Here is an 11,101-nt window from a genome sequence, read left to right as displayed (position 1 = left end):
ACAAGTTACAATCACGTCACTTTACACATTTCCTAATAAATCACTTTTTCCATTTTCTCCTCCCATGGTCTTATTTAAAATACGTATTTGACATGTTAGCAGTACTCAAAGTGAGCTGGTATGTAGTAATTTTCGTCTTGAACTTGAACTTGTCTACCTCCTCTTCTCACTCAATCTGAGTAGTTTATAGAATTAAAAATCACAATTTTAAGCAATCATTTATGTCTATTACCAATAATTTCTTAATGTTCCCCCCCGAAACATGAAGCAGCACCGATCCACCACTACCAACCTTAATGTTAATAATCAGGTAAAGTGTTACTGTTACTGTTACAGTAAAGAGCATATTTCTACTTCTTCAGTTGCTGTTGACATACCTGCACTATCTAGCATTTAACAATTCATTTGATTATATTTCTAGCAAGCTTTAAAGCTGTTGGACTTCAAACTACATGTTTGTACTGTAGCTTTAAGAGCGACTGCTGCCGCTCTTGTGGCACTAATCACCCTCCTTAGCTAAACGCGCATCATCGGTGCTGTTGTGGAAATTCCCTCTTCTGCCATTTAAATACTCCGCGTTGAGCGCAGATCAAACCAAGAAAAAACAATCAGGTTATGAGGGAAGTTATGTAGTGTTCTGTGGAAAGAATAGGACAGTAACTGAGAGCAGGCGTTGCATGTTTTTTTAAATGGGAAATCTGTTGGGCAGCTGGCGTTTCAAGGAGCCGAGCACCGTTGAGGAATGCGACTCGACGTGGGGGTCGGACTCGGAGTGCGACGAGCCGGCGGGTGAAGATGACAGCGGCATCTCCGACTCCGTCAGCACGGCGGAGAGCGGCCGGACCGCCGGAGACACGTCCCCGCAGGTACAGTGGAGGTTACGCTATCAACCGTGTGGGAGATGCAATTAAGGGGAAAATGGGGGTGAGAGAGGGGGGGGACGGTGCGGCAACGCGTGTCACCGGCAGCGAACAGTGATGACAAGGCCAGGACACAGAAAGGACAACAGAGAGCTCCGAGCTAACACCAAACTTCATTCAAAAAACGGCCAATTTATCAAACCTTGTTTGTAATTAATGACAGACACACGGTGGGAACTTTCCCCCGTCATCACACCTCAGTGTAGCATTTACTGCACAGGACACTCACAGCTTTTACTTTAACACACACATACACACACACAGACTGTAAAACTGACCACGTCTTATTCATTTTATGTTGATCGAATTGTTATAGAATAGATAAGTCTATACGTCGTATGGTACTGTTAGCCAACAGTGTCACACCTTTTTGTTTGTTAATGAACATTTTTTTAATAATTAAATTTGCTTTCCAACGCTGCCTTTTGAATGAAGAGCATGTAGTTAAGTTAATTAATTAGATCAATTATTGTTTAATTATGATCACTTCGATTAAGACCAAACCACCCAGAGTATTAAATAGTAAGGTATTAGAATACTATTGATCTTTAATTCACTTTTTTTGGGGGATTAGTTTAAATTTCAGATTCAGTTAGTTTCAGGATGTGGTAAAAAAAAAAAAAAAAAAACTAAAACAAAACAAAATTTACAAATGTGTGTAACATTTTACACACACACCACGCAAGTCAAAAATTTTAAACAATATCGATTTTGCAATAGTTAGATAGATATAGAGATACACGATGCTGGACTAGGTCAGGTGTAACAGCTTTTTTAACCAGTGGAAGTTAGCATGACCCAGATATTATTTGAGAATCTGATCTAGTTTCTAGAATCCTTTTGTGGTGATTGCAGGGCAGCGGTGATGTGAATTGTCCTCCTTTGCTTAAAAGGAGGTGAATGATAACAGGCTTTGACCTCAAAAATAAAAGTCATCGCTTTTTAAATCAGCTACTGGTCAAATGACAGATGGGCCACACTCCCTCGGTTTAAAGATATTTTTATTCCAGACATGCATGAGGTTCTTTTTTACTCACTTTATGTTGTTTGTGTGATCGCGTCCTCTCTCAGCTGAGTGATTCCCCAGAGTCTGTTCCAAAGATGAAAAGGAGTTTCTATGCTGCCAGGGACCTCTACAAATACCGTCACAGCTACCCGGTATATGTACACACACAGACACACACACACACACAAACAAAACCTATGGAACTGTGGTGCCATTGTTACCAAAAAGTCTGGATGCATAGTGATCTTTTTCATGTTTGTTTGTTTCCAGAACTTCAGAAGGTTGCGACAGCCAAACGAGTATCGTAATCTCCGCTTCTACCTGAACAAAATCCCTCTAGTACCTGATGGTGAGCTCATAGCACACACACACACACACGCAGACACACACACACCGCTTGCCACTGGAGACAGAAGCGGACTTGACCCGGGTTTAGTCAGTTTTGTTTGGCTAAAGGTCTTGTTTGAATGGGAAACACCAGCAGATTAGTGCACTGATCCAATGTTTAAACATGCACTGTCTCTTTGTTTTGTCTCTTGTGTCTGTCTCCCAATCTCTCGCGTCACTCACACACACATTCATTGTCTTTGGCAGCTAATTAGCTCTATTTCTGCTCAGGTATATATATTGAGGAGATTCTGACTAAGTGGAGAGGCGATTATGACAAACTGGAGCAGAACCACAACTACATTCAGTGGTAAGACATTTGGGCTACGTTGCACCTCTGCTCATGTTTATAATAATGTTTTACTTTGTTATTACATCATCACTTTGTGATGGACTTTGTATTATGTTGTATACTATTATGGCTTCTACTTTTCTATAGAAGTCACAATAACATACATCACTGTGACATAAAAAAATATATGTATTTTTTATATTGTGTCATGAACCCGCCTCCTCCCCTTTTCTGTGTTACAGGCTTTTCCCATTAAGAGAACAAGGGCTCAACTTCTACGCACCTGAACTGACTCAGGAAGAGATTAAAGTAAGACCACGCTCGTAAACTATACACAGTATACATGAGGTCTGTAAGTATTTGGACAGGCAGACAATGTTCAACCTTTTGGCTCTGCACACCACCACAATTGATTTGAAATACAATAATCAAGAAGTGTTAAGAGGTGATTGTCTGCCAAATCAGAGCTAACCCTTCCAAAAAAGAAAGGAGAACAACCAGGAGAACAAATGTTTTTATTTTTCTGTCGTTTTAATAAAAGAACTTTGTTCAACACTTTTGCGAATTCTCCTGGGCTCTTGCTGGCTGTCATCTCTTCCCCATTAGTCTTTGAGCATATTACAACAAGCAAACCAGCTCCCCTGTGTTGTGAATGTCCGCAAAAAGACTGAGGCGACCACACTGAAGTTGGCGTCTGCATTTGTTAAAAAAGGAAAAAAGAAGAATTGACCAATCAGATGAGACTTTTGTCATGCCGTTGTCAGACTGGGATTAGCCGGGTTTACAGCAAGTGAAGCCAGTTGCCCTTTGGCTTCGTAGCAGTTCAATCACAGCACATTATCAACATTACTAGATCATTGTTAGCAACATTAGCAAGTGCAGTTATGGATGGTGGAGAATATTTTGAGTTTGTTTTTTTTTTAAAAAAGGGAAAAAAACATAACAACAGCATCAAGTTAAAATTAAATCTGATGGAAGGCCAAAACTAGAGCTGTGTTTGGAGAAGAAAAAAGAGAATTAAGTGACCAAGTTTGTTCAAGTAGCCCTTGAGTAAAATTGTAGTAAATTCTACATACACATTTTCAGAGAAAGCACTTAAAGCAGCCTATAGTTGAAGCACGTTTTTAGTGTTTCAGCATTCAAAATCCATTACGGTCTCTTACAGAGCCAAAATGGCAACAATTGTGTCTCTGTCCAAATATTTGTGAACCTGACAAAAACACATTGTTGATTGTTTCTTCCGTTCAACCACCGAAAGTTCACCAAATAAAATCAACAGCAATTAAAATGAACATTAAGTTAATACACTAAATGTTCATGTCTTTAACTAAATGTTTCTCATACGAGCGTGTTGCTATCTGCTGGTGTCTGATCTGTTATGTTGGATAATGTCAGGAATTCCAAAGCACTCGGGAAGCGAGGAGAAGATTCCTGGCAGCCTATTGCCTGATGTTGGACTTCTATGGTATCAAACTAGTGGATAAGAGTGGGAATGTTGCTCGGGCTTCCAACTGGCAGGATCGCTTCCAGCACCTTAATGAGTAAGCACACACACACACACACACACATCAGCACATTGTGCAGCAGCTTACGGGTATAAAATTGCAGCTAGAATTGCTAATTGGTTGCCAATTGCTGCTTTCGTGGGTTGGAGCAAGGCTATTATTTGAAATCTTATGCAACCTAAATGTTCCTCTATGAGCAGCTAAATTGGAAACAACATGTTTTAAATCAACAAACAGATGGTTAAATGGTCATTGAAAGGTGATTTTTTTTTTTTTTTTTTTTTTCCTTTCAGATGCTATTTGAATGGTTTCACGGTCTGAGAGAAGAGTTTGTGTTTTCTAGCTATCTCCTGAATATCACGTGTTCTGGTGTGCTATTAATGCATGTTTTCCTCCTTCTACCGAGCGAGTGCTATTACCATACTTCCTATAAGCACAAACCTCCTCTAAAACGTAGCATCTGATGCTTATTGTTGCGTTACAACAACGTCTCCACTATAAAACAGCTGCACAACACTATTTCATTCCGTTTTTGTGCTTTTAAGATCCCATAAAATACACATTTGTATTTTTATATTGTGTTCTCAGGTGTGTATAAGTGTGTATTTTAGACACTTATACACACCTGAGGCACATATGAAACATCACCGGGCTACAACAATTACAAATCAGAATTACAGGAATTTTTTTTATTTTTTTTCTGTTCTCCTGACCTGCAACAGGGGGAAATGGCTTTTTACTTATAGTTAAAGGGAAACACTATACGAGCCAAGGTGTGTAGGGTTTTGAACGTTAGGAGGACTTTACATTGTATGATGAATGGAAGCCATAGTATAAAACAGAGTACACAAATGAAAATGGCCGAATAAGGGTGAATTATTATAATTGCATAACGTGTATCCCAATCCCAAAATTGGTGATATGCGCCCAGCTGATTTACACCTTTGTTTCAAGAGACCAAACATTTCTCTATACTTACCCCTCGGCTGCTGTTAGTTGGTGAAGTTACAGCTTCACATATTACATATTAAAATCTGCAAACCGTGTATTTATGCGTTTTTTTTTAAACACAGTTAACCACAACCTGCTCCATTCAACACTTTTACCCTCTTCTCAACATTGTTTCTCTTAAAAACAACGTAGATGAAAACAAACATGATCCATGTTAGCAAGAACAAATCCACGTTGTCTGAATGACAACTATTTATCAAATTGTCTTAAATTTTATAACTGCAAAAATACTCTAGCTGTTAAATCTGCAAAGTACAAATTTGCTTCCACGTTAACTCCAACCACAACTTGTAAAGGAACCAGAATCACTACGTTATGACAGTCAAAGACTATCAGAGAGGAACAAAGAGTGACATTTATCTTTAAAAGACTTTGAATCTGAAATATCCAGACCTCAATCAGCGAGTTTGACCGATAGGTTTCATATGGGCCTTAGGTAAGAACGAGGGGGATGTACAGCGTAGCCCTCATTATTTACAGTGTAGTTTCAAGGGAAAACATTCACGGACACTTTGGAAAACCATAATAGTTTAAACACAACTGTCAGATGCATCAATAGTTAAGTTTCTATTAAAACCAGCTTGAAAGATTCAGGGCTGTTCGTTTGCCTGCAATAACTATGAGTCATTGAGCATTGAACTGAACCATAGCTGGTCATCTCTGCAATGAATAGTTAGAAAGGTTGCGGGTTTCTTGTCTAATGCGACGTTAGCACCTATTTCTGTCATTAACATTAAACCCACAGACCTTAATTTTGTGGCATTATCTGACCGCAGTGGAAGTTAAATGTTGGTTTGCCTGGTTGGAAAATACTGTTATTTGAAAATACAGTTTATTTGTCGATTCACATTATCATTATGATGTTTTATCTGTTACTGATATGAGGTGTCATTTTATATTGTCAGAGCTGACATTTTGACTATTAGCAGTTTGTAGTCAAGTATTTGCGATTATATCAACCAATTCTCCACAATTTATGCATGATGTTGCAAATTAATGCATTAAAATATCGCAACATTTTTTGTAATTTGGTTAGATTCCAGTAAATCTCTTAACCTCATGCCTCTGATCTTTGAAGGTCCCAGCATAACTACCTGCGGATCACTCGCATCCTAAAGTCCCTGGGGGAGCTCGGCTACGAGGCCTTCAAGGCTCCACTAGTTCGCCTCTTCCTGGAGGAGTCACTTTGCCACAACACTCTCCCTAACATGCAGCACAGTGTCCTGGAGTACTACGTCTATACCATCCGTCTGCCAGCCACCCGTAGACACCTGCTTCGCTTCGCCCGCCAGCACTACAGGCCCGCCCATGCCTTTCTCTGGGGCCCAACACCGAAAAGGCGAGGTGGAAGTGTTGGTAGTGGAGGTAGTGTTGTTGCTGGAAGTAGTGGAATCAGAGCACCTGCTCCAACACCAGAGCACCACAGGAGAGGGGAGGAGAGCATCATGTCAGCAAATAGTGGGATTTTTGTGTCTCCCCAGGAGGCAGCGGTGTGCCAAGATCTGAAAGCAGGGGGACTGAAGGCCTGCACAGGACTTGAGTCTAACATGGCTGGACTGGAAGGGGCATCATTGCTGGCTGGAGCTAGAAGAGAGAGGAATGAGTATAATGATATCGTTCCTTTGTAAGGAATAGGGTCTGATCGTTATCAGGCCCTGAAAGCAAAAAAAAAAAAAAATACGTTTTTTAAAATGTACCAACTAAATTGTATGGAAAGAAACAAATCATACTGATTACGCCAGAACCTTTTTCTTAGTGGACCCCACTAATGCAAACTGAGGGCAAGAGAACAAAAACCCTTATCTAGTCAGATCAGGGAATTTACCATAAACTATGACAGTACTTTAGTAAAGGATATTAAATTTTACTGTATTAGGATGGAGACAAAGGACTGTTGTGTTTGGGGAGGTTAAGGTCATATTCTGCTAGGCTAAATGAACCCAAGCTAAATAAAATAGCCTTGAACCAGATGTGAATACCATCCAAAGTAGTGGAGACCCAAATGTGACGGAAGACTTTTCTTCGTCAGAGCTGCAAAGCCGACAAAACGGTTAGAGAGAAGTTTGCCTTATTTAATGTTTAAACTGTAGCAGATGTGAAGTGTACAGTAGGTGCTTATTTAAAGACATTGGAGAAACAAAGGCGGGTTCTCGATGGTGGTCTGTTGGTTTTGGTAATGGGTCCTGCATATTTAAACACTGTAGCTGGAGATCCACTTAGTACAGGGACTGTAAAGTCATGAATTTGTACGTGAAGTAAGAGATGAAGGAGCTTTTTAATATTATTATTATTATTATTATTATTATTATTATTATTATTATTATTATGTGATGTGACATCAGGAGCAGCGCTGGGCTAGTTTATCATAGCAATACTTTCAAAACCACTTACTTTGAGACTTTGTTAATAGTAGCAGGCACAACTCAATATTTACCTGCTCTTTAATTCCTTTTTAGCTATAAGTCGAAAGTAGCAACTCCCTCTGGCAACTGTAGATAGATCAAAAACATTTGTTAGTGATTTGATATCTATAAGAAACAGTTAAGAATAGAAAAAAATATGGTGACATTATTGCTCAACTGTGGCGCCTCCACTGGTTTCGAATTAGCTTCTTTTGATTCTAGTTTGGTTAGTACATAAGCAAAAATGCCATTAAACGTCCCTCTGACTTCCCTAGAACAAAATATCTCTGTACTCGTAGCTGCAAAAAATGCCTCCAGATGACACGTCTTGAAGGAATCTCCGTTCAGATTATGCCGTGTTGTTGATCATACTTTAGATTTTGTATTCACGGTCAACTGGCTTTTCCAGAGCTGCTTGCTAGTTTCTTTTAACAAAGCAGACAGCAATAGTGCAGTTAGAGTAACATGACATCCAAGAGTTTTTTTTATGGGTGGGTTTTACGAGTAAACAACATAACCTGTTGTAAATTAACCCCCCCTCTCCATGTTACAATGCTATTATAAATTAAAAAGGGACAGTCCTACTATGATTTTATGCCCGAAATCATTTATGATATTCTGTCAGTGGACATTGTTTTAAACTGTTATCACCATGAAGGTTGTGAATCGTGACTTACGTTCATGTGATGTGTGGTGTGTTGGACTTTTTTTTGGACAATCTGTGTCTTCCCATTGAAAGCGCTGGTGGTTTCTATGAATCATGGATTTATGGTATTAACAAATGGTCAGGAGCTTTACGGATATGATTGTTCTCATACTGTGTAGACTTTGCAATAAGTTGGCAAAATGATATGAACCACATATGCATTTCATAATTTCATGCTTCTAGAGGGAGGCTTGTTGGGTGCTACTGCTGATGTTTTGTCAGATAGTCAGCATCTTAAAATGTGTCTTAGGTCTGTAGTGCTGGAGCATTAGCATGTAGCCACTATTTAACTGAACTTTCTACTTTAAAACATCTTTTTTTTTCTTTTTAAATTACAACTGGCAGCTTCCCAAGGCAGGTTTTACAGCTGATTTTACATTCATCTCTGAGAAGCTGTTAAGTCGGATTATCACCCGCAGCATATCAGAAGTTGACAGCATCATCTTGCTTGTGTTTAGTTTCATAAATTAAAAGGAGAATATTAGCCTGAAATCAGTTCTTGCTTTGCAATAGACAGATGCAATATTAAAAGCCATGTTGGGTGTGAGACAACAGGGGATGCGAATGATTTGAATTTAAACACTTCTTCCTGACTTCTTCAGCCGTTCTTCCTGTAGGAGAAGGCCTTGTTTAGCACTAGTTCACAAGGTTCTTACATCGCTCGCCAGCCAAGTTTATCTAATATAATTGTAAAAATAACTTTTCAGGTGAATTGTGTGATAAGATGGGTTCAAGTATTTGAATTTTTTAATATATTGTACATATGTGTGAGTATGTTCGTATCTGATTCGTAAGTGCCTCTTTTGTATTTTTATGTTTATCTGTATGCTGTAAGTAAGAAGTGTTTTTCCTCAACTAATTTCCTGTACATCCTGCTTTTGTACAGAATTTTGATATGTATGTTGTGTATGTACAGTACAGTATAAGTATTAATGTACCGTAACAGCAAACATAAGTCTCCTAAGAACTGATACAGTGGTGAGGTTAATCATACTTGAAAATGTATTTGGCTTATTAATTAAATGTGATTGTTCAATGGACGAATATTCACTATGCTTGCTGGACACGGCAGTGTTTTCTCAGTGTTTCTCACCACAAAAGCAGGACAGTTGCCCTCAAATGTGAAATTTGCCGCACATAGCACAAATAAAACTTGGGATGTGAAACTAGTATTTGTGTCAACTATGATTTTCTTTAAAGTAAAAACACGCAGATGAAGATTGGCGGCTGCACATCTGCGCCGTGCAGAGCCGTTCTGAAAACAGGAATATTGTCATTGATTGAGGTGAACCTCAGTGATTAGAGCCAGAAAACCATAGTTGCCTGCCAAAGCCTGAACAGCTTACACAGTGAAATAAACTCACAGTAGAAGATTAGACATGCAAAGGGATTCACTTTCAAGTTTTTTTTTTTTTTTATACGACTAACATTACCTGCCTGATTTGTAAAACATCACAGACGTCATAAACTTTAATCTGACTGGAGCTAATTAAGTATTAATATGCATGTCCATGCCACAGTGCACAACAAAGACAAAATGGCTGTACTATTCAAAAAATGATGACAGAATCCTAGCGCTGACTGTAGCGACTGGTTTGCTGTATTAAAGCTGTTTCCAGCCTAAAGTTTAGCATCTTATTTCTGATACTCCATTATCTGTAATGAAAGAATGTTATTATGCACACAAGCGAAGTCGACCTCAGTCCTGATTGTAACCAAGATCCTTCTTTTGAAGCCAATCTTAATCTTAAATCTCTAAAAAAATATATATTTTTAACAGTGACATTAACAAAATAACACTGGAAAGTAAAGTGTGTTTTTTTTTTTTTTAAATTGCCAAATAGCTTATTTAGGATTTTTCACATAATTGAGTCAGAAAAGTTTATATATAAACAATTTCATTATTAAGGAAAAGGACGATGTTTGGGGTAAATTTAAATCCAATATATTCCATACACAGAATACAGAAGATAAGAAATACAGGTCATAAAAGATACAATCCCCTCTAAAAACAACAAGAAGAACAAAAGCCCAACTAGTTTGTTTTTGCAGTACACTGAACACATCGCGGTTAAAGTCTAAAGATGGCATTTATTGGATCGACACAGAACATAGCACCTTTCAGATCATCAGTTGACTTTGACCTTTACCTGCCAGTTGTTACCTTTCTGTGTATGTAGTCGGTTTGATCTTCACTGTCTCTCACCTATTGACAACTAGAACAGGTTCCAGCATCCTGTGACCCTGAACAGAATAAAAAGTTAAAAGATAACGGATGGATGGATCAAAAACTATCACATCACGAGAACAAACTATTCACAAAGAAAAAAAAATGTTTGGAAACTTTATCTCATAATAAGGACATACAGATCTCAGAATTGACAGTTTTTTTGTAATTTGATGATAATCTTGTGAAATATTTATTATGACATAAGTTTCCATGCACTTCTGCATAGTTGCCCCTTTGGCAGCAGGCTGATTAGAGGACTCATTGAAGTCCTCCAGAACCAACCCATGCTCAGCTCTGTCTCCTTCATCACAGCGTCGCAGCTCTTTTCTGCACTGCAAACTGGGAGCTGTATATTTCTAATAACCTGTCAGACCAACCAGGAGCACAGCAATAAGACATTATGCATTTAATAAACTTATCAGCCCATGTGTGGCATCAAAGGCAAAAGCCACTGTGTGTAAGTGGTTTATTGAAGCAAAACAAGATAGTAAATGCCTGCTTAAAGTAATTCTTATATTAATGGTTAGTTTTTGCAAAACTCTGATCACCGATTTTGAACTCGCTTCTTATGGTTCTAGTTAAGATAGTACATGTACATAAATTCTATTAAACTTCTTTCCTATATCAACATAATTCCCTACT

At 38.5% G+C, this 11,101-nt stretch overlaps 1 protein-coding gene across 1 annotated transcript; it reads left to right on the top strand.

Annotated features, from left to right (window-relative positions):
- The first annotated feature begins 521 nt into the window (after positions 1-521).
- On the top strand, positions 522-9,398 carry ogfrl1 (opioid growth factor receptor-like 1). The gene is made up of 7 exons (XM_067528881.1): positions 522-866; positions 1,992-2,078; positions 2,197-2,275; positions 2,545-2,623; positions 2,848-2,914; positions 4,001-4,146; positions 6,200-9,398. Exons 1-7 carry the CDS (start codon positions 690-692, stop codon positions 6,747-6,749), a joined length of 1,185 nt encoding a protein of 394 aa, XP_067384982.1. The 5' UTR covers positions 522-689; the 3' UTR covers positions 6,750-9,398.
- The last annotated feature ends 1,703 nt before the right edge of the window (positions 9,399-11,101 follow it).

Source organism: Channa argus, chromosome 1 (genome assembly GCF_033026475.1).
Source record: "Channa argus isolate prfri chromosome 1, Channa argus male v1.0, whole genome shotgun sequence".
NCBI lineage: Eukaryota > Metazoa > Chordata > Actinopteri > Anabantiformes > Channidae > Channa > Channa argus.
Note: the sequence above shows the minus strand (reverse complement) of the source record. Positions and strands in the feature narration are given on the sequence as shown.

Excerpts from the sequence above, each read along its gene's own strand:
- ogfrl1 (XM_067528881.1), top strand. The coding sequence starts at position 690 with ATGGGAAATCTGTTGGGCAGCTGGCGTTTCAAGGAGCCGAGCACCGTT. Across the intron at positions 2,276-2,544 it reads AATCCCTCTAGTACCTGATG|GTATATATATTGAGGAGATT; the intron begins GTGAGCTCATAG and ends ATTTCTGCTCAG. Across the intron at positions 2,915-4,000 it reads TGACTCAGGAAGAGATTAAA|GAATTCCAAAGCACTCGGGA; the intron begins GTAAGACCACGC and ends GGATAATGTCAG.